Source organism: Panonychus citri, unplaced genomic scaffold (assembly GCF_014898815.1).
Source record: "Panonychus citri isolate SS breed McGregor unplaced genomic scaffold, ASM1489881v1 Contig00136, whole genome shotgun sequence".
Classification (NCBI taxonomy): domain Eukaryota; kingdom Metazoa; phylum Arthropoda; class Arachnida; order Trombidiformes; family Tetranychidae; genus Panonychus; species Panonychus citri.
Window position 1 is genome coordinate 131,006 of NW_026515541.1, and position 25,426 is coordinate 156,431.

The 25,426-nt window shown below is 28.4% G+C and overlaps 1 protein-coding gene and 2 long non-coding RNA genes across 4 annotated transcripts in view; 2 read left to right on the plus strand and 1 right to left on the minus strand.

Moving 5' to 3' along the window:
• Nucleotides 1-11,361, minus strand: part of LOC128392145 (serine-rich adhesin for platelets-like) — a 29,155-nt gene extending 17,794 nt beyond the window's left edge. The window contains exon 1 of the mRNA XM_053352125.1: nt 7,980-11,361. Within this exon, the coding sequence (XP_053208100.1) occupies nt 7,980-10,836 (2,857 nt within the window). The 5' untranslated portion in view covers nt 10,837-11,361. The remainder of the gene's footprint in view (nt 1-7,979) is intronic.
• LOC128392147 (uncharacterized) lies at nt 1,792-6,468 on the plus strand. Its single transcript, XR_008325945.1, has 5 exons — nt 1,792-2,167; nt 2,277-2,472; nt 2,666-2,998; nt 3,663-4,562; nt 4,637-6,468. It is a non-coding gene; the product is annotated as an uncharacterized LOC128392147 (long non-coding RNA).
• Nucleotides 11,362-18,548: 7,187 nt separating the features above from the next.
• LOC128392389 (uncharacterized) lies at nt 18,549-23,027 on the plus strand. 2 transcript variants are annotated; one of them, XR_008325991.1, is made up of 6 exons: nt 18,549-18,786; nt 18,888-18,911; nt 19,054-19,646; nt 19,815-20,232; nt 21,776-22,720; nt 22,813-23,027. It is a non-coding gene; the product is annotated as an uncharacterized LOC128392389 (long non-coding RNA). The 2 variants fall into 2 exon arrangements; XR_008325990.1 differs by having other exon boundaries at nt 18,550-18,786; nt 21,776-22,677.
• The last annotated feature ends 2,399 nt before the right edge of the window (nt 23,028-25,426 follow it).

Consider the following 25,426-nt stretch of genomic DNA (forward strand, 5'->3'; position numbering starts at 1 on the left):
ATGTGAAGTAACATTGTTTTTCTTGGATGAATAATATATAAGAAAAACTTTAATGGAAACATAAGTTATTGAAATAATCTTCATGAATGAGCAAAGAAAACAATAGAGATATTTGGCAACAGTAAATTTGGTTTATCTATTCAAATACAGGATTAATTATGATGCAATTCTACATACGATTTGGTGCATGAATAATGTATGAATAAGAGTAGTCAATCTCTTCAATTCCTTTTTTAAGTGCCTGTAGATATTCTCGACATTCAAAAGAACCTGATCTATGCGTTCGTGATCCACACGCAGCACAAGCCATCTCCTTTGAATCGCAAAAATTTAGTGTGTGGTTTCCTGCACACTTAGGACAGCGATCCTGTAGTTTGCAATGGTTTTTAAAGTGATTGTAACTTTGGCATCTCTTACAATGGATAATTTCTATTTTATCAACTATGTCATGACTAAATTCACCACCAAAGATCTTTCCATTTAGCTTGTTCTGTATATCTGATCTGATTGATGGATCCACTTCGATTACAAGAACGTTGGTTCGTTTTTGACCCAGTTCAAAGTGTTCCACATATTTGAAGTGAAGATGTTTCGAGAATCCATTGATGCATTTGATTCTTTCCACTTGTTTCTGCCAATTATTAAGTTGACGATCAAATTTTATACCAGCAATTTTAATCAATGGTTTTTTCCATTTTGGTATTTCAATTGACATTTCTTGCATGTTTTCTTGTAAGAACGGGATCAAATCGCGTCTAGTGTTTTCGTTCCTTATTGAGATTTTTGTCATATCATGGCGTTCATTTATTTTCATAATCGATCCACTTAGTTTCTTGGCATTTAGTAGTATCTCATTAATTATTGCACTTGATCTCATTTCTTTTGGCCCAAAGATATTTATTGAGTATTCTCTTTCCATTAAGTCCCATTTTAACCAATTTCTGGGAGCTATTTGATTTTGGTTCTTGAAAATGTTATGCGATAATTTCGGCTTTTTAATTATCATGGTTTCGGTCCTTTCTATTTCTTGTTGTATTGGTGTTGAAGTGCATGGCTCTTCCTGTGGTTCTGTCATGGGAGTGTTCTTCTTACGTGATGAAGTTCTCACAATTGGTTTCGCATTTAGAAGAGGCTTATTTTTATTTAGCGGTGGTCGACCAGGAGCTCTCTTGGTAATGATTTGTTCTGGTGGTGGTGATTCCGTTCTCTTTTCATTTATGATGTTTCCAATTACCTCAATATATTCTTTGAGTTGGTCAACACACACTTCAGTTATTTCCAGTTTTTCTATTAGTTGTGGTGATTCAACGATTTTACCAGCCCAAAGTTGCTTCTCAATCAGACGATCTATTTCCACATATTGAAGGATCGAGTGGCAATGATCTGCATTGGGTGGATAGCCCATGCAATCTCTCATCATTTGTAGGTTTTCCTTGTGGTTTTCAATTGTATATTCTTTATCCATTTCTGGAGTAAAATTCGGTTAAAATTCGGTTAAATATCGTTTAGTTAGCGTTTGTGTATCGTTTGTGTATGTAAAACACAAAGAGTATTATTATTACTCTTTGGTAAAACAAGCATGGCTTTTTCGGGGGAGGGGTACTTACTTTTCTTTTCACTTCACTAATAATGTAAATATTATTTCGACTTTATTTTATTGTTTTTACGTTGAGGATACACTTAGAAATTATATTTTTCACTTTTAATAAATCACTTCCACTTATTAATAACTAAAATTAATTCATTAATTATGATGAAAAAAAGAAAATCTTTTTGTATCGAATCCAAGAAAAAGATACCAAAAGGATTGGATATTTTCACCAAATCTCCAAATGTGATTATTGAACTGACGTTAATTTATTGTTTCGTTATCATTTAATTAGTGATCTATTGTTAATCTTTATTATTGATGGGCTAATTAAGGTATTTCTTAATTACAGGTGAACAATTATTACTTAGCTTTTAAAAGTACTAACCCATTTTTAACATCAAAATGAACGTTGCAGTTTCCTTGTCATTGTTTTGTCTATTGGGATCTATTAAGGTGTTGGTCAATCAATCTTAATTTTGATTGTTTCCTACACTAATACTGTAGATTTAATTGTGACCTTTTCGTATTTTAACTAATTGTTAACCAGATGAATTATATTAGTTGGAATAATCTGATGTAAGTATGATTAATTTACTTAATTTTCTTTTTCTTCCAAAAATGATGTCATTTAATTTGTTTCACTTTTGATTGGATTTTTTTTTCTCTTCTCTTTTTCCTATATTAGGTTGTTTATTAGACTTCACTAGAAAAGTGGAAATGATTAACCATAATTAATATGCTCTATCACAATTTGGACTCACCATGACAAGGCTACTTCCGGGATCCCTGTTGTACTTTATAAGCTCTAGTTGATTATTGGAGGGAAAGGCCCAAAGAAATTGATACTCAGTCAAGTATCAACCGAGTGTTAAGCTTATTGGGTGTGGACACTTTTTTACTAATAGATAATCTTGAAAATACTCTTGTTATGGTTTCACTTAATCCTTTTCTGATGATTAGTTTAATTCTCTTTACTCTTTCTCCTGTCAATCTAATTCACTGATAATTTTACCTTCTACAAATTAATCTCTTTCTTAAACCTCCTCATCTTGTTTTCTTCAAATATCATTTTAGATCATCGAAAGCTTTAAATTTCTAATGGCTCAGTTTCCCCCTGACCCTGAGTGACCATTACAAATTTCTTGTCACCATATCAACAACAACAACAACAACCAGACAAGAGTATCGGTTATCAAATTCAGTCCAGTGATCAAGTTAACCATTTTCAATGAGATTCAATTTTGAAGGAGTCACTTGGATGGGTGAAAATTTCTGAGTCAAACCTGATTCTGATTAACTTACTTATCAAGCCTCTCCTAAAGTTAATCATGGAAATCAATGGTTGAATCAAAATAGGAACACACTAATAAACAAACAGAATCACTTGGAATGACCAGAAAACTTGAGGTAATGAAACTAAATTGAATTTTACTCAATCAAACAACAGTAAAGCCAGAAAACAACATTCAAGAGAGAAACTAAATCAACATTCAATTTATAAATACTCATATTCTTATTATATTGATAATCTTAATCAGTATGAAAAACAGTTGAACCGTTTTCTGGTTAATCATCGACACAATAGTTTACTCAATTCTTTCAATCAAATAACAGTTACAATTGCCATTTTAACTTATCAAGCATAGACAATTAAACCCTGAGGCTTAATCACTCTCACTTGATTCCTTACAATTACCATTTAGCTCATTCTCTTCACTCTTGATTGTTTCTCCTCTAATCATCATCATTCTATCATCATGATTATTATTATCATCATCCCAAACCCTTATAATACATATATTTCAATTCGTAACACTGATCTCATAGTAATACTTTTGTTGGAAGTTTAAATTTTAGCGTAACCAGTAAACTGACCGCAATTTGTTTTCTCTTATTATTACTAATATGATTTAATAGAAAATAATTTAACAACTCAATAACAATTTCTTTTCTCTTCTAATTGTTGTGTTTTCGATTCTTCTTTTCCCTTTCATTTACCTTTAATAACCTTGCTCTAAACTCTATCATTCGTATTAATCTTTTTCTTTTATTCTATTCTCTTTTTCTTCAGCCAATCTCTCTACTTGATATACACCCTGTATGACGATTTCCATGTGAAGGACAACGATTAAAGCGAAAATCTCTCAAAAGGAATGGATTTAGAATACAAATTAATAATCTAATCCTTTCAATCCACAACCTTGGCTTGTAAATCCAACCGATTAAATCTGTATACTGTTAACTCGTTTTAACAGTTAATTCTCTTAATCCAGTAATTAAGTGTAAATCTCAAGACAATTTAATTTGTGATCTGTTGATGTTCAGAAGGAGGAAACGGAAAATAATTAACACCAATTGAAAAGCATTGATTCGGGAAAAAAAGCAAACAATTGAAGACGTAAAGGGAAAATTGATGATAATAGAAAACATTGATTCGTATTAATCAACAATCTAATTTAATCTCTCATCATCATCATCATCAATTTCATTTTGATCTAATAACATTTTCTTCATCTTTCATGTCCTAATTTTCTAGGATAATCTCTTAATTCTTGTAATCTAATGTTGTTGTAATAGATGAACATTCAATTTTAGATTATCTTTTTTAGATTAATGTTTAATTGTTTCCCAAAACAGTTATAATCAAATTGAGTTGATGATGATTATGATAACTGTATTTTTACGGTGTCAATGAGAAATGAAATTTTTCTCATCATCTTGATGATGATGATGATGATGATGATCACCATCATAACTTTATATTAAGGTAACTGTTAAATTAAATCACATTCAAATGAAGATGATGGTTTAATAACAGTTGATTGAATTTTCTGTTGATTAAAGTTAAAAATAAATCAACAAGTTATCATGTTGATAATAAGTTGGTAGTAAATCAAAAATGATAATAATTATTATTATATTATGATTATGATGATGATCTTGATTTATTTGAATATATATCGATAATCATGTAAGTATTTTGATAATTTCAATTTCATCTTAACAATTTATTAATAATTTTCTTTTTCCTCTCTCACTATTAAGATTAATTACCACTAATCGAGGATATTTTGTCATTAAATTGTTTTAGTTAAATTGTATTTGCATTTAGCGTATTCATTGGATAACCCAAACAACTGAAAAACTGATTAAAGGGATTTTGGAATCAATAACTTGTTCATTAAGTGGATTACATCATTAAAGATATTGCAGTTGATCATGATGATTATAATTACGATGATGGTGATAATAAATTAACTAAAGAATCTGATTTTAATTCAGTTTACACCTCGAAGCTATTAACGTGACTCAAAGTCAAATATTAGACATTCATAATCAATACATGATCGTGTTTGAATAACAATTAAAACGAAAAGTATATTTCATAGTTTCTTTAACGAGTCACAATTAACTGATTACTGGAATTGGTAAATTAAGTCTTTCTTTTTTTAATTTACTTATCACCATCGATATTGATTAACTCAAGATTATTTCTGTAATCCACTGGAAGTACAATGTAATTACTTAGTTAATTGTTCTTGGTATTCAAATGATAATCCAACTTTGATTGTTGAAGTAAAACAACTTTTCGTATTTACAACAATTTACTAATCATTAACATACCGATCATCATCATTAACTTTATACTTTATACTTTCAATCTTAATTTAATGTGTAACATAAATTGTTGTTTTTTTCATTGTTCACAGCAATCAAAGTAATGGTTAAACAATTATCAAAGGAAATGATGATCAAGTGATTTGCCGTAAATTGTTTGAAATCATCAAACTAAATCAACTCTTCAAGGTCCTCAAACCATCATAAACATTGAAAACAAAATCACATTAATTGTAATTAACATGGGATCAAAAATGTTGAAGGAAAAGGAAAGTAATCACAATTAAAAGAGCAATCAAAAAGATTTAGTTTAACAATCAACAATCAACATCTTAATCATGATGATGGTTAAAATTTTCATCATGTCTCTAAATTGTAGTTGCTTTTTTTTGTGGTTAAATCGTTGGTAACAATTAGTTTTATTCATGATCTTTAAATAACTTTAGCTTCTAATTTTAATTGTGATTATAATCAGTATCATATTGTTTCAGTTGTAAACAAAATCACTATTTAATTAACAATCATTTAATTTGATTCAACTCTAACAAGCTAATTTTCATGAAGAAAAATTAACAAACAATCAACAACAACAAAAGTTAAGAAAGAAATTAATTTTTCTGATTAATCAAACCCACTGATTCTTTAATTTAGGTTGATTTGATTACGAAAATTTTTCTTCTTCATTTACAATGATTAACTTAATTGTTGGTTTTAACAATTAACCACAACAACACCAAGTACATTGATCCTACAATTGAAAATTGTTCACAGTTTTCATTTAAATTAGTGAATCAATTTCAATTATTTAAGATTAATCATTAATGATTAATATTAAGAGGATTAAACTTGAACAATTAATCAATCAACATTGATTAAGATGAGATTATTGTAATCTAATCTCAAATATAAGGTCAAATTTAAGTTAATTGTTATCACTAAATATTTATTATGATTAACTGTTGGTCAGTTTGCTGTCGGACAATCAATCAAATTGTGTGCAGTTAAACATAATCATGATTAAGGAGGGACACAAAGAAGACATTTAATTGTTGATTAACATTGACAATCAACTAAACATGATCCAGATCAACAAACAACAACAATTTAAATTGTAAAGGAAAAAATTGAAATGATGAAAATAATTTAGGTCATCTTAATGGTCAGTTTACAATTTAAGTTAATTGTTGTTGATTATTTGTTTATTTGCTTTGTTTCAATTAAATTGTTATTATTAATTTTTTCATTTAATGACAAATGTAATCAGTTAATTGTGTTTACCTGTTATCCAATGTTACCCTAAAGGTTTCTTAATTGTTAATCAGGTTTTAACTTGTTGTTTTTTTTTCACTGTCTCAAACTATTAATTAATGATTAAAGTTAATCACAATTAGCATCTTCCAATTGAAAATTAGTTTCTCATTGATTTTTGATTTGATTTACAAGAAAATTAGTTCAATGAGATACAAATTGTTACAAAAACAAACCAGTTGATTAACTTAACAATTTAACCAGAAACTAAATTCAATTTTCAACAATCAATTTCAATTGAATCCATTGATTGTCATCCACCGTTGACACAATTTACTATTGTTTAATTAGCTTGCTATTGATTAGTAAATTGTTTACAATATTAAAAGTGTAATCAAATAAAATTGAGACCAACAATTAACTTCCCTTTGTGAATTGATATGTCAAACAAAATGAAAGAGGTGAAACAATTAAGAGGCTAAATTGATTGTTACAAATGATTAGGCAAAAAAAAATGAAATGACATTAATGATTAAGTGAAAAATGATTTAATCATCAACAATTAACTAGATGATTTAAGTTTACGGTAACAAAAAAAAAACTACAGACAAAATTAACAAATTAAACACGATTCGTGTATTCAGTTGATCTTGTTTGTATTTTAATTGTTACTCTTGATTGTTGTTGATCAGATTAGTGTCTTCCTCATAATTGTGACCTAAATTGTTTAGCTGTTGTTAACATCAAGTCAAGTGGACAATTATAATTAAGCTTCAATTTAATTAATATCTATCAACATGTTTCCCTTACCTTGGACATCACAATGAAAAACAATGGAAACACATTCACACACACACACTGGACATTAACAATTTATAAATTGTCACAATTAATTCATCAACTTGATTATCTTCTTCCTTCTCACACAATCAACATAATCATAAATATAAATATAACGCGTCAACAATTAAGGTTTTCAGATGATTAAAGTTACCTGGTCAGTTAATAGTTGACCAAGTACAAGGTAAAAATTAAAGGACAGGTCAGTTTATTATAAATAGTGAGAAACTAAATTAACTTGATTTAATAATATTAATCATTTGGTATCAAGAAATTTAATCTAGAATCAAATTATGATATAATAATTTAATTGGTCAACTAAATCATAAATTTCATCACCTTATTTAGCTTGACACTTAAAATGTTTTCTGGGTCACCTTGAAATCAACAATTTAAGATGATAATGATAATCAACAAGTTAACAATTAATTAATCAATTATGATTATTGTTTCCTTTGTGTTCAATTTAATTACCAGTTAATTAGATTAATTAATCAAGTTAGACTTTTGTTTTTACCTTAGTTCATTTCCTTGTTTCTGTTTTGATAAAACGTTTTTCATTTGTGTTTATCTTTCATCAGGTAAACAATTAGTTTAATTGTTGTTTTCTTTTCCTGATCACAATGATGATTAATTTAAGTTAAACAATTTGATCTAATTAATTGATTGTTTGAAAACTTACCGATTTCAAGGATTCCATAGACTCGACGTGTTGACATTTCTTTGGTTTCATCATTGGTCCCATAAGTTTTTAATGATGATGTTGATTCGTTGATATTAAGACAATTAACTTGATTATCAGCTGATTGTAAGTTACCTGATTTACTAATTAAACCTTTATAATCTGAATTAGGAGTTAATTGAGTTGGCGGTGATGAAGGTACAAGTGAATGTGTTGGTAGTGGTGGTGGAGGAGGTGGAGGTGGTAATGATGTTGATTGAGGTAAACGTGAGGTCAAAGGTTGTTTTTCAGGTGATTGACATGGAGTTTGATGATGACCATTAGATGATTGGTCACTCGTAGTGATTATATTTGCAATATCATCGTAAATTGGTTCTTCATCTTCCTCGAAAATTGTATTATCACCAATATGTTCAATGATTAAACTATCGTCATCTTTTGAACATCCAAAGTGAACATGTTTCTTTACCTTTGACCCTTTTAATTTGTTGGCACTATTTATACTATTAGTTGACCTTTCACTTGACCATCGACCTCGGATTCTTGGCAAGGTTGTTAAACCATTGGTGATGATTGATGATGACGATGAACACTTATTATAATTGATAAAATCACTGTCACAATTATTGGTAAATCCGTTTGTATTATCACAATTAGCAGCATTTCCGGATGATAAAGATGAGGGTGGGGATGATCTTGAGGAAGTCTTTGTAACTGATTCATTCCAGGTAACTGATTTTTTCAATATCGATTTAACCTTTGACATGTAATTACTGTTATCACTTGGTATCGATGGTGTGGATCCTTTAATATTGTCACAATTAACTGATTTCTCATCGATTGAATTACCAATCAGTGAGCTTGAGGAAATCGCTTGTCGCAATTGACCTCTACGTTTGGCTCGACGATCAAGTGATCGAGTCTCACCAAGATTCTGGACATTTCGTGCTATTGGTGTAGAGGTTAAATTACCTCCTTTGATTGGTGTCTCATTTAATTGTGGTTGATGAAGTGAAGTAAATGATTGAGCGTCTCGTAGCAATTTAGGTCCACTTTTTGGCCCAAATTGATTTCGACTCGTTCTGTTACCAGTTCCTCGTTTACTCTCTTCCTCTCCACTAGCTGCCTCACTGTCGTAATCTGGCTCAGGTAAAGGTAATAAGAGACATGAAGCAGGTCGATCGGTAAGGTTAGAACTAATTATCGAACTTGATTTATCAGATAAAATGGATTCTGAACTACGAGATTTAATTACTCCTCCGTTTGTTGAATTAGATGTTGTTGAAGACTTTGATGATTCCACCGCTGATGGAAAAAGTGACATCCCTTGACCTCCGATTCTTAATCCTTTACGTAAACTGGCCTTTCCATCGGTAATTACTGGTCGTTGAGAGGTGGACAGGTCAACTGTTGAGATCGATTTACCTCGAGATTTACCTCGAAGTGAAGATTCACCTAAACGAGGTAACAAATTGTGTCCATGTTTCGAGATTGAATGTAGCCCATTTGCCGACGCCGACATTGAGGGTGGACGATGATGATGACGAGAATGATGATCATCCATATCATCATCTTCATCTTCACTTAGATATTCACTTGAATGGTTGGCATAGTGTCGATGATTAGATTGATTTTCCTTCTCTTCTTCAATAATTACATCTTCATCTTCAATACAAGTCTCATGTTGTTCAACTAAATCGTAAGCGGTCAGATCACATTCTAAAATTGATCTTCTCGAAACAACCGAACCCGATGGATTTTTAACTGATCTTTTAAGTACTTTTAGAAATCGTTCATTGACCGTCGCAAAGGAAACAGTTCGATGGGATCGAGTTGACGACGATTTCATTGATTTACCATTAACTGTACCATGATGAAGCCTTGAACTAACATGGGATAATCCGGTTGACATGGTTTCATCAACAACATCAAAATTAGAAGCACAATAAGATGATTTAATTGATGATCGCGATCGCACTGAGCCAGTAGCTGATTTTTTAATATTTTTTAATGTTGTTTTACCTAATAAACTAATTTCCCCACCACAACGACCACCAACACCAGGACCAGCTCCTTCTGCTCCTATTTGATGATCTGTTCCCATTGATTCACAGCAAGTACATTCAGCTGATTGATTGTGATTAGCGGATGAATTTGCTGAAATCATTGGTTCCCATGGAGTTGAAAGTATGTTGGCTCGTTGATGTCGACTTGATGAGGTTGGACGGATTGATGAATGTAGTGTTGTTGATGGTGCCGATGATGGATAACGTATATTCAATGAACATGGTGAGGATGAATTCACTTGATTTGGTGCCAATAAAGAGGAACCGGTTGGATAAGCAAGGTAAAAATTGGCACCAGTACCCGCAGAGACGGAGGCAAATTTATTTACACGTCCCTGTAAACCAGACGGTCGTTGGTATCTAGCATCAGTCAACACACCAACACCACCACCTCCCCCACCGCCAATATTTGATGTATTGTACTGGTCAATCAGTCCCGGTAAACCGGATCCATTGTGCCTAACAGCAAGTGACCCAAACTGGTAAGGTTGATGGATCGGGTAAACTTGATGAGTTGAATTATGACCATGATGGTGATGAGGGTAATGTTGTTGTTGTTGTTGTTGTTGGAGATGATGTTGATGTTGAGGTGGATTGTGCAATTGATGAGGATGATGAGATTGGCTCATTGACAAATTAACATTGGCTGAGCTGATGACACCATTTTTATCAACTTTACCCTTACGTTTCCAGTGATTGAAAATGTTGGTCCAATTGGTCATCTTTTTAGCTTTGGACTCATTAATTGTCCCAAATCCATTTTCTGATTCCTCATTAAGATACATCATCATTAATCAGATCAATTGATTGTTGTTGTTGTTTGATTGTTATTATCCAAGAGTAGTTGTTGAAATAAATACACTGAAGAAGAAGAAACTTTAATTGTTGTTGTTAAATTTAATCCGTTTGTTAAGTTTTGCTGTTAACAAATTGATGATGAAAACACAATTGGATTAATAAGATGCTGAAATTTTCACATTGTCATTAATGATTAACTAGCAAAGGAAAAGTTTCCAATTCACAATTAACGAAAGATAAGATGATGAATTAAACATCGAACTGTTAAATTGTTCATCTTAATTATTTCCATTGAGATAAAAATCCGTAAATTGAATCACTTAAATTAGAAATAGAAAAGTAAATAAAAATAATTAAATTAAATTGCGATGAATAAAAAATGATGAAATTTAGTGAATATTAAATTGGTAAAAAAGGTAAACACTGAAGATGATGTTCAGTCATTGATGGCAATGATTCAGGTAAAGCCATCGTCTAATCAACAGACCGCTACGAGTAACAACATATCACTGAACAACTTATTCCTACATCATCATCATCATCTCTCTCTCCCTTTCTCTCTCTCTCTTCCTTCCTCTCTCCCCATCATCTCACTCGATGCTCACCTAACCTGACTCGTCATCCAACTTGGGAGGCAACTTGATGCATACCCACGCGCTGTGCGAGGACAAACAGGCTTGAGTTTAATATATGTATTTGTATTAGAATGAGAGAGAGAGAGAGAGAGAGAGAGAGAGAGAGAGAGAGAGAAGGTGGAGAAAGATGATGAGAATTGGTGGCGTTTTTTATTCCTTAAGGTAGGTCAGTGGTGGATTTTTTTTCTTCTCTTTTTTTAAATCTCTTCTTAAAAAGAGAAGAGAAAAAAATCTCAAGGTAACGATTTTTTCTCAACTTTTTTTTCGTTCTAACGAAATTTAAATGAATTTGATAACAAGTACATGTAATTATCATCGCATAAAATTGTTATAAAACTAAATCCATGTAATTAACTGATCATAATTAACTTGGATTAATGGGTGGTCAATATTTTACACTTTTCCAGGATATTCCTGGTAACCAGAAAACCAGAAATTCACTGAAAAGTTTTACTTTCTGGTTTTTTTGTTTCCTTTTCTCCGCCCTTGTTAATATTATTACTATGATGATATTTATGATACTTGGTCATTGATTCAATGGCTTTTTTAACTTGACCTTTACAGCTTAATACCATGTAATATTTGCTAGCCGGTTGGTCAGATAGCCTTGAGGTCACTTTGAATATTATCATGATAATATTTGCTACTTATTATCATCTTAATGTTGATAATATGATGATGATGAATTTTAAATATCATGTTTATCTGATTTCAGAATAAAGAAAATATCAGAAATTTATTTTTTCGCAAATTGTTGTTTCTTGGTTAGTTGATTATCGAGAGCCGATTAGTTAGCTCACTGATGATACTGACTACCGACTGATTTAGTTATCAGGCCAACGGACTGATCTAGATGAAGACGATTATGACCATTCATTTAGATTGAATTTAGAAATATAATTTATATGAAAAAATTCAGTTAAATATAAGTTAATTTATGAGTTGATTACAATAATAATAATAATATTCAGTAAGTGGCCAATACATTTAATATTAAAATCAATAGTTTACATCAGATTTTGGGTTTTACTTGATATCAGGAGTTGATTATTTATAATCACAATCAAATATTAAAACAGTTGATAGATTAACACTTTAATCAGTTGATTGAATATCAATAAATATACAATTCAAAGTGGGAGAGATTAAAATTATTACAAAAATATTGATATTTTAAGAAACAAATAGACAACATTACACTTGACCTGTCAACAGTTTGATTCAATTTTCACCATCATCATCTTCATCTTCATCATCACCAACTCTCTCTCACTCTCTTCCTCCCATGATACAACAACCTGTCCTAATGAATGAGACCTACTCATTTACCTGAATGAAAAAATGGTTTAAATACATTTTGACTCATTGACTTACAGGGTTGATGATTGACCTGAATTTCATTCATGTTTATATTATTTCATCATCTTCATCATCATCTGTTTTTTGTTTATCATTAACTATAGAATCTAATTCTGTATATTTAACTTGATTGTTAACATTAAATTGTTACCTGTTATTTACTGAATCAAATGAATAGTGAACAAAAAAACGTCACCAAGGTTGATTTATCCTTCACTCTGAGGCTAATTTTTTTTTTGTTCATCGTCACAATTTAAATAAACCATCATCTTGATTATGATTATGATGATAATGATTATAATTATTATCTTTTTTAATCCTGTCTATTACTATTTAGCTTAACCAACAATTAACTGTTTACTTATGTTACAAACGTTAATTGTCTGAAAGGTGATTACATATTTTGAGAGTAAATTTGATTCCTTGATTGTTATCACAATCAATTGTCAACTGTTTCTTGATTTGTTGTTTAAAATTAATTGTTCATTATCATTTTCTAATCATAGTTATTAAGTGTTAGATTGTTATTAGTTAATTGTAGCTTTTTTTAATTCAGTTATGTTGATAACCTTGATTATCATGAATGATAAACTTTTTTTTTTATATCATAATGTTAGTTAATTGTTATCAATATATATCAATCAAATTGAAATTGAAATGATTAAATAACAAATTGGTTATTAATTTTAATTTTTTTATCTCTCTCTTGATTCATTCAAATTGAATTAACCTCCAATTTTATCCAACAATTAATTAAACCAATTGCCACCAATTAATTGAAGAAACATTTTCAATGTCAACAATTAAGTTTCACTTGATTTAACAATCGAATCTATTGATTTGATATTTGAAAAATAAGATTCATTCAAATTGATTTAATTTTTAATCAAGGTGAACAATTTATAAATCATAATCATCCAACAATTTAAAACAATATTGATAATGGTTAAGTTAATTGTTGAAAATAATAACAAATCAACGGAAGCGTTGATTTTAATGGTTAACCTAAAGGGGTTTTTGTTTGTTGAGTTGTTAATCATGATTTATAATTAATGATTCGGGATAACAATTAACATTGACAATTTAGTTGAGAAAGCAAAAAATCAGATTCACCCAACAAACTAATCATCAACAGTTGACAACAATTTACACCCAATTAAATTACTAAATTATTAGTTAACTATTCAAATAGTGACAAACCTTTTTTTTCATGTTTAACTGTTAAAAAGTTAATCATCCTACTGATTGTGATTACAATTGTCAACGAATCAAAATGAATAACAATTAAGATCATTTGAGCAGAAAAAATTTAAATTGTTACCAAACATATTTACACAAAATTAATAATCAACCTTGATTGTTACGAAAAAGTAACAATTTAATTTTCTAATTGTGAAAAGTTTCACTAAATTGTTATCGTTGTTATCATTTAATTTTAATTAGCGTTTCGTTGATATCGTTGTTAATTGTTATTATTAATAGTCTAAAGTGTTAATTGTGATTAAATCTGTAGGTGGTTAAATCATTTCATTTCAGTTGATTAAAAGTTAATCAATAGGACGCAAATAAGTTGATTAACTTTTTATTTAATCTCACAATTAAATCTAATTGTATAAATGATAAAAGTGATGATATTAATAAACTAAATTAGTTGATTTAGTTTTGTTTTTCTTGTTCAATTATTATTACCGTTGTTGATCAGTTATTGATTAACAGTTAAATCAGTTTATTATCAATAAATTGTGATTGTAAATTGTTAAGGGTTAATTAATACCAATTAGATGATACATTTATATTTATATACGATTTAATTTGATGATTGTTTATTTATTTGTGATTAGTTAATCATCCCAACCTTTAAACTGTAATTATTTTTAATCACTAATCAGTTAACTGTATCAGTTTAATCAAATGATTGATGAGAGTTACAATTAAAGATTTTGACTCTAATCAAGACGATGAAGATGATTATTTGATTATAATTAACCATTAACCTTGTAAACTTTTTGTAAAATAAACTAATTTAACTTTAATTTTATCATTTATACTATTAAATTGTAATATAATCAATTTCAAATTGTAATAATTAAAACAAATCATAGTGAGTTTTCAAATTGAACCAATTGTTACTCTACTAATTAAGATTTTTCAGTTAATTATCCTGATTAACTAATTTCTCAGGGATAATTTGAATCACAATTGACAATCAAAAAGGTTAAATTATGAATATGATTAAACTGGCAACAATTAACAATCACTTTACTTGATTAACTTCCTATTCCCAACTAAGTTAACAATTAGACATTGACTGTTGAACTATCATCAGTTAATTATTACCGATTTTCGTAACAATTAAGAAATAAAATCTAATGAATAGTGAATAATTTCATAGTTGATAGTTAATTGTTAATATTTACTAATAGTGATTAAAAAAACGTTCGTTACTTGGTAGCAATTAATTTAATCAAAGGTTAATCCTTGATTAACTTGTATAGCTCTTGCTGGAAGCATAGGGTGGATTAAATGATTTAAGGAACAATTTAAAAAAAGGTTAATCAACATCCAAACAATTAAATGATTAACTTGATTTTCTACAATAACAATGAAGATTAGATTTGAACAAATTAAGAGGAAACAATTATAATTATAATTCAACACACAACAGGTAAAAACAGATCAACAGGAATCAACAGGTAAAGTTAATCAGCTAATCGATTTGCTCTTAAAGGTTTGGTTCTTCCTGAATTCTGGCTCATTTTATCATCTTTTCATCCTCATCACTTCATCCTCATCCTCATCTTTACATTAATCTGCATCTTAATCCTAATCTTAATTATCATCAACTGATTGTTATTGTTTTTGTTGTTGTTGTTGCCGAAACACAATCAACCTTTAAAATGTCAATTTTTATTTTCGCATCAGGAGAAAGTTAATTGTTGGTTGTTTTTTAGATCATATTTTTAATTTAGATTTACTAGTTTCTTATATGCTAATTGTAGTTATCTAAATAACAATTAAATCTGATTGTGATATTAATCAGTTAATCAAGAGGAAATTAAGATCCAAGATTAAGATATTGAACTTTTTTTTCGTTGCGATTCAGAAATTAAATATAAATCCTGATGAAACATTGGCAATAGTTAATTGTTACTTTAATTTGATAACAATTGAAACAATTAATTGAAAGACAATCAAAAAGTCAAGGCTGAAAATGATGAAATTAACTTTTGCTGGTCAATTGAAACAAAAGCATGAGAACAGTAATTTAATTGATTAGCTACAATTAGTGTATTGATTAAGGTGTGTGAGTGACTGAAAGAGGAAGAGTTAGTTGATTAACTAGTTGACCATTAATCAAATTGATTAGTTGATCAATTAACAATTAACCGATTGGAAGAAAACTATTAAAAATGTTGATTGAAACAAATACTTAAATCATGTTGATATAAATATCACAATTTAAACGGAAACAGTAGTTGACTTGATTAGGTTTCTTATTAAACTGATTACAGTTATAATTAAATTGTTGTTAACAACAATTTAACAACAATCATGTTTTCCTGTTGTTTTAATGCAAATAATCAACAATCAAAACTTTTAATATTATTAATATCATCGATCTGTTTGATTAAATTTGAAGGTGTGTTAAGTTAATCAAGATGATCAGTTGATTATTTTGTTTTAATTTCTTGATCAAATGTTAATTTTGATTATTTCTCATTTGATTTCCTTAGTTACAATTAACTTTTAAAGTTTTTTTTTATCGAATTTAAATCTTGAACATAATCGTTAATCTTTAAATCGACGAGCGATTAAGAGATGATTAGTTAATTAAATTGCTCATATTTGGCCATTTATATTTTTAGACATTTAGATTAATCAAGAAATCAAATTAACTCTATTAAGATGATCAGTTGAATTTTAATCACAATTAACGCTCAAAATTGTGGTAAAAAAGTTAAATTATTGGTTAATTGTTGGTTTCATCAAAGTTAATCACGATCAAATTAAATGAATAAGTAAATTGTTCTTGATAAAGTCAACAATTAGCTTTTCAATTTTGATTGTTATCAAACAATCAACTGAATTAATTGTTAACTGGAAGTATTTGAAAAATGTTGTCAATTCATTTGGCAAATTATGTTTCATATTTAAAGGTCTATGTTGATTGTTGGTAAATTGTTGGAACGTGATTAAGCATATTAACTGTACTAATTTAACCTTTAACCTCTCAACTGTTACTTGAGTTGAAAGTTAATTGTAAATTGTTTGGTACTATTATCATAATAATCAGTGGCAATGATTAATTTTCATCTCCAGGTTAATCATCTGTAAGTCAATCATTTGAAGATTTCACATTACAATCAACTAATTGTGATAGTCAGCAAATTATTGTTTTCTTGGTACGATAATTAAATGATTATTTTAAGTTAATCAACAATCAGCAAATTAGTGATTAGTTGTATTACTTTTTTGTTGTTGTTCAAACAATTTGTACCTTGCGGCAACAATTTAATCAATTGTTCAACAACAATCAATTTAAAGGGTGTTATGTTTTATTATTTAATAATAACATCATTAGATAATCAAGTTAAATTGTTCAACTTTCATTGATTGTAAAGATACTAATATGTTATCAATGATTAACAATTAAATTTCTCATATTCAGGTCACAATGTTATTTTGTTGATTAAGTTTCACCATGAATGATGTTAATTTTAAAGTCAATCTATTGATTATCATAATGATAATTAAATCTAATTATTGTGGTGGTGGTTAAATTGCAGGTCGATTATGTTAAACTGTTCATTGATTTGGTAAATTAATCAACAATTAGAGATGGAAAGGTTTGGGTGATTTAAATCACAATCCATTGGTTAAGATATCAAATTTTGTTCAATTTCTGTTTCACCTTTTTAACAATTAATATATTTATCATAATGATTAATAATCGTTGTTAACCATCAATTAACTAAGTGTATGTTTGTTGATTATCTTGTAATACAATTAAATCACATCCACACACAATTAAATTGTATCAACTCCACCCAAATAATTCAAATTAGACCAACAAGCCCAATGGAAATCAAATGTAACCTCGTCTTGGTAAACATGGTAAACTAAATCAATCAGCAATCATTTGTATAAGATAGAGATTAACTGGTTTAACAATTAAACCAAATTTAATCAACGAAAACATTTATTTTATTATGGTGATTAAGTTGATCAGTTTGTTGACCAAATTGGATTGAGTAAAAACTGTCCCTCTTAACAACATCACCATAACATACACAATCATCTTATGAGACACAATATGTTGATTATAATGTAGCTTGTTGATTGTTAATTGTCTGAAATAAATTACTAACATTTAACTTGTAACAACAATTTAAACAACCAAATCAGGTTAACACAATTGCAAAAATTGATTATGTATCAATATCACCAAACGAATTGATAACTGACCGTAGATTTTACAATAAACACCAATTGACGTAAACATGCAGCAAATCAAACATCCTGACAATAGACAATAAACAAACGTAAACAAAAAATTAAAATTCCATAGCGACAATTAACTAAAAGTGATTAATAATCAATGACAATTAAGGAAACAAAAATGTAAACAAAAAATAAGAAAACGAAGCGGGTGAAAAGAGAGCCACCTATGGGTAGAAATTTCAATTTCTATGGAATTTTTTTTCTTCCGTTAATTTGATTAACCGTTTTCTCTTAATTAGATTAACATTCTCGTTTCTTTTTAATTGTGGTTTTAATCTTATTAATAATTAACCAATTAATCAACTGTAACATCTGTCTTGTTAATAGTGTTAAATATAATAAACATGTTTCTAAATTAAAGGTGTTAATTGTTGGTTTATCTTTAGTTGGTCAGTTAATTTATTTGAATGAAAAGGTTAGCCCTTCATTTGAATAGGTTAGTTAAAGGTAAATATTAATGTTATTTTTTCGCTCTCTTTTTTAATTTTACTCATCTTCTTTTTATCATCATCATGTTGCTGATTTGAATTGAATGTTGGAACATGAAGAACGAAGAAGAACATGTTACTAAGGTAAATTATTTTCTATCTTCTCTAATCAGCCAACAACCTGATTTGGGTAAATTTGTTTTCAACCTTTTGACTCATTTCTCTTTTTTTTATTCTTCTCTATTTCCTATCGCCATTTTTGTTTCTTCTCGCTTACTTTTTACAGTCTTCCGATTCAGTTAAACGTATCATCTTCATCGATTGGCATGATCATAATCAAGCAAAGTTAATTTGGATGAGCCACGGAAAGTAAGAGGCCAAATTGGAAGTAAATTTAGCAGACTATTGGAGTCATTTGTTGATGGAATGGTTTAATTAAATGGATTGGAATAGAAATTTCAACATGATGATATCTCCTTTCTCTCTTTTTTTGATATGGTTTTTGCATTCAAGGAGCAATCCGTAACCAAACAATATTAGGTTTGGGCGATAATAATATCTAATTAATCCTTGACGATTAGACATCACCTTTAGATTATCATCATCATCATCATCATGTTGGATTATCACTTGGCTTCTTTGGTTCAAATTCAAATTCGTGATCAAAGCTTTTTGCAGCACAAGTGAAGCCAAAAGATAGCTGAGATTAATACATCACTAGAAAGAACAGTAGTATTGTAATAGTATTTAAAAACATTGCAACTTAATTATGCTTGGACATCTACACTATTATCATCATCATCATCTTAAATCAGTTTCTTTTACGTTGAAGAGAAAACATTTTGCAACATTAAGATCATAAACACTAATTTGATTTGAGTAAGTACGATGTGCGATGATCAAGATGAATATTATCACGATTACGACTCATTATTTCTTGATCATGTTTTTCCAATTTAATCACATTTACCTGTTGATGTTTCTCTCTCTCTCTCCCTTTCTCTCACTCACTCTCATACCTTCACTTATTGACTTACTGTGAAAAAGGTTACTCAAAGCTAAGAATAGAATCAACCTGTGGCCTCGATGTTATCATTTTGATGTTATCATCTATTTAATCGTAAATTACTTTGGTTTTTTCTTCTAAATGTATCAATTTTGCTGGTTAACATCTTAATACGCGGATGATTTTCTAACCCATGGCTATAAGAAAGATAAAGATCATTGACAATTCAACTACTGCTAATCCATCATGATCTTTGGATTTTCCAATTTCTTTAATCTCTTCTTATATTTTTGCATCATCGTCAACATCAAGTAACGTTTACTGTTATAAATGTTTAATTATCATTAATTGATAACAATCATGTTACTTTCTCGGTCTTGGTCAATAACTCAACTCAAATCATTCAAACAACATCATCATCATCTCAACAAGACTTAATCGGCTCAGATTATGATCAAGGTATGAGATTAACTTTTAATTTTTATGATACTTACAGAATATGAAGGAAAAAGAGTGAATCAAGAGAAACAAAGTAAATCAAAAAAAAAATTAGCGGTCAAAGCTAATTGTTGAATTGATTAGGTCAGATAATTAGCACAACCATTAACAATGGATCAGAATAAATAATAATAATAATAAACTTGTTGATTGATTCAATTCTCTTTCTTTCATCTATTGTTAATCAACATGATTTCATTATGATGATTTTCTGATTTTCATGTTTGGTTGTTGATGAAATCCAAATGAATTAAAGAGGCAATATAAAAAAAAAGGTCATCATGAGAGGTCAAACTATGATATAGTTAATTGTATCAATAATCGCGTATTCACTTGCCTGTCATCTAATCATGCTAATTATTATCAACAACGATTACCATTATCATATGAAAAACAACAACATCCTAATCAACTCGATAATAATTACAATCAAAAAGTCATTTCGCTTTTGTTGAAAGTGATTGTTTATCATCCCCTTGATTATATTATCCATCATTAAGGTGTATTATATTATCCACACTTTCAATTTAAAACTTAATCTAATACAATTTACTTTTTTTTCTATTCATTAATCAAATTAATTGATGTTAATCAGAACAATTTGATGATTGTGATTCGTGAAGGAAAAAAAACTTATTCCATTCATATGAAATTATATTTCGTTTTTCTCATGGACTTTTCTTCCTTCATTAAGAATAGACTTTTAATTGTCAGATTAATTAGATTGTTGATCAGTTAATTATAATAAGGCTAATCAATCTATTGATTTGAAAAAAAAAACTTGAATTGATTCAATTGTTAATGAAAATCAAGTTGATTGAACTTATTTTGAATGAGAGCGAAAGTATTATCAGAAAATGATGTTCTGTTGATAATGATTAATTAAATGGCGATGAGATTAAGAAGAAAGATGTGTTAACTTTAATAACAATTAAGATTTCAAATTAAAACATAATACTAATTGTTAAGTAGTCCGATTTATCGGTGATCAATTTTAATTCTTAATTGAGCTTCAATGAAAAGTTTAAATTGTTTGACTTAACATAAACCTATTATTAGGTAGCCAAAGCTACTGAAGTTGATTGTTGCTAATGATGATGTTGATTGTTACTGATGATGATTAAGATAACTTACTAAATAGCAACAAAGATGAGTTTTTTTGTTATTTAAGAAATTAGTTAATCGATTATGTTTTAACTTTTCAAGTAATTTGATCAATTAATTGTTAATTTTCATCTTAACTTTTAAATATGAGAAAAGGCCTACACATAAATAACAATTTACTCGGAGCGTTAATAGTTAAATTAAACTAATTTCCTCATTTTTTGCTTTCTTAAATACTATTTAAAAAAGTTGATTTAATCATTAACAAAATCACAATAGATATTAACTATACAAGTTAATTTACTTCAATACTCAAATAACGGGTTAAACAATCAAACTGATTATCTTGTTGATGATTTCTCTTTTTCCGTAATCAAAAATGAATCTATCTTATTTTTAGAATTGAAATTAAATGATTTACATTAAAACTGATTAACAATAATGGAGAGTATCAATTTAGACTGGAAATAAAAATTAATAATCAACATTTAATTTATCAATAAATTGTTGTTGTGTTGCAAATGTAGGTAGTGAAAATTAATTGCCGAAAACAATTAAAATCTAATCGTAATCATTAATCTAATTGTATATTTCTTTTCTCTTCTTTTTCTTAATCACAAAAATAGTAAATTTTCAATGGATGAATTTCACAAATGGACGATGGGAATAAATCAAGAAACGGAAGAGAATATTTTTTGCCCACAATTTCAAGATTATGTTCAATTAAACAGTTATGATGATCAGCGAATTGGAACAATATGATTTTCTAAGTTATATTCATTGTTAATCCATGTTGGTGATGATCCCATGACAGAAGAGATTGAACCTAACATGAATTAACGATTTCTATTCATTGGTCGTTGACAGCATATTCTCAATTCTGACTTTTAAACAACAACAACAACAACAACAACAACAACAAGTCCAATTGAAGGGATTACAATGGATTAACTTAAAGAAAAGTAAAAGAAGATAAATGAAGATCAAGAAGATGACGATGAAAAAGAAAGCAAGACAAGGCGAGTCTCATTTCCACGGAACAGTTGACTCAAATTATATTGTTATTAGATGACAATAATAATAACAATCAAGATAATCATTGTTATTAGTTTGATCATATTATTGTTAGAAAACACAAGAGAAATTAATAACTTGAGGTGTGGTCCATTACATGGTATTGAGGAGGAGGATAAGGTGGATAAAGATGCCATGTTATATGCAAACGATTAAGACGGAGGATTAAGATGGTGTTGGAAAAGATGACAATCAAGATGAAGATTAAACAAAAGACGGTCAAATTGGGTAACGAGCGAAAATTGTGACAACGGAAGATAAAATATCACGAGTGTCGATTTAATTTTCTTTATTTGCTTCCTTTTTCTCTCTCTCTCTCTCTTATTAATATTCTATTCTTTTCTCTTCCTTCTCATCTTACAGGGTAAATTGTTACTTCTAAGGTGGAGTATTACAATTAATTTCGCTCATCCGTTGGTTAGAAACCTTTAATTATTACCAATTCATCACCAACACCAACACCATAATCGTTAATCGTTAACATCTTTCCGGTTGTACTTAGATCACTTTTAAGATTATCATTATTGTTGACCAATTTACTGGTCAGCCCAAAGTGAAATAAATGGTTAAATGGTCAACTATGAATATCCAATATTTAATTGTATGAAAATTGTCCCGGAAATTTGATATTTAAACAATTTACTTTGGATAATCACATTTAACAAAATTCGTGGCTTATTTTTAACTTGATTATCTCAATTTCAATTCTTGTCTTGATTGTTGATTACATTTGATCCTTGTTATTATAAACATTTAACAATGATCACGTATCAACATGAAAAAGCAACAATTACAATTGTTATGTGTGGTTGATTGCTGGTCTTAAATCAAATTACCTGTAAATTTAATCTTGTATTTAAAACAATCATCGTCAAGTTAATCATTTTCATCTTAATCATTAACAGGTTAATTGATAATCCAGTCCAGTGGTTGGTTAACAAAATTTGACAAAACAATTTTGAAATTATATTAATTGTTTAATAATATCATATAAATATTATTTTAATAACATTCAAATGATTGTTTGGTTAATTATAATCATTAACTGCGATTCAATTTAATCATTTTCACTGCAATTAACACAATTAATTGTAATGATAACTCGTTTCCTTTATATATATATTTCAAATTTAATCAACTGATTAAGTGATAATAATAACATTGGCTACTTTTAATCAATCATGACTTAATTATTTAAATTAACACAGTTAATTGTTGCCATTTTATGATTAAGTGTTTTTCAACAATTAAACAATAGATATTAATAGTAACTAGTTAACAGTTGATTAAGTTTAAAAATCTTAATGATTGTTTATCGATGAATTAATTTCATCACTAATTAGGATTTAATTTTTTTCATCGCAATTAAAATTGATTGAAAACCTTGACAGGACAAAGGATTACCGTTGATAGTTAATTGTTTGATTCTCAAGGTTAATTGGTGTAAAAAGGCTTCTTTAATTAAAATTGAAACTAATCATTAAATCACTTTGGTTGACTGGAAATCAATGACATTCAGTTGATTATTGAATTAAAGTTAATTGTTAACAAAAAATCAACAACAACTTGATATTTTTTTTTGTTGATAAAAAAAACAATGACAATTAAATGATTAGCTACAATTTAAATTGTTTAGTGTATCTATTAATTGTTTTAATTGTAGTGATACCAAAAGGATGTCTAAATTGCTGCTGATGATTTACTAATTGCTACTGACAATGAGAACCGGAATTTTGTCTATAATGAACAATTTAAATTAAGAAACAAGGAAACTGATGTTAATTGTAATTAAATATCAGGTAATAGTTACTTTCATTTTTGTTAATTGTTAAGGTTTGCTTGATTTGGTTTTCAGTGAAACAATTAAATTAACAGATATACTAATTTATGCAAATCAAATTAAAAGTTATATTTAAATAGATGAGATTAAATTAGTTTTACAATCAGTATCGACGAGTGAACAATTTAAATTAATTGTTGATCTGCAAGACAAGAAAATTAAATTAATTGTTTCCCCGTTACCTGTTAATTGTTGATCATTTTTTCAGCTGTTTTTTAATATTTTAAGCTAATCAATAACAATGATCATCCGATAATCAGTAAATTGTTTGATTCTATTAAAAGTAAAGGAAAGTAATTAACTTAATCATGAATTGTAATCGCGATTCAACCGTGATTAAAATTAATTGGATTAACCAGCAACAAAAATTAAAGGTACCAACTACATATCACAATTAGCTAATTGTTAATTGTAATGATACTTATTAGATTAACTAAATTAAGTGATTGTCGTGAATAACAATTAATCAAGGAAACAATTTTTAAATTGTTAAATTGTTAACAAACTTTCTGGACACTGATTAATTGTTTAATTTTCGTAATTTTGTAAAAAAATCAACAATTTAAACGTGATTGTGATTCGTTGATTATTAAATTAATATTAATTAGTTTGTGACCACAATTAACCAACGTATCAGACAGGGTTGGTAGTTGATTGTATTAATAATTAAGGACAATTAATTGTTAATGATTGAGCAAAATAATATTTGATCATCAATGGGCAGTTGATTTCACTTTTTTACAATTAACTTTGATCAGCAATTAAAAATTGTAACAATTGTTTTAATTGTAAAGCCTAATTGTTGGCAATCAAATTTAATCTCATCAAATGAATTGATTCAAGATTTAATTAACTTTGACAATTAAACAAAGGCAAGTTTGAAACAAAAAAAAACAATAACAATTAATCAGGTTAACCTTCAATGCAAGTTAATTAATGTGAATTAGTTAATTGTGTTTACAAAAAAAACTGTTGATTATGATTAACCTAATCAATTGAAAAATTTCACTTTCCATTTGAATGTAATAATGATTAAAGATTAATTATTTGTTATGTTAATCATTTTGAACTGCAATCAACATCACCAGCAATTAAGTTAATCAACTCAATTCGTTGATTGTTTAATAATTGATTCCA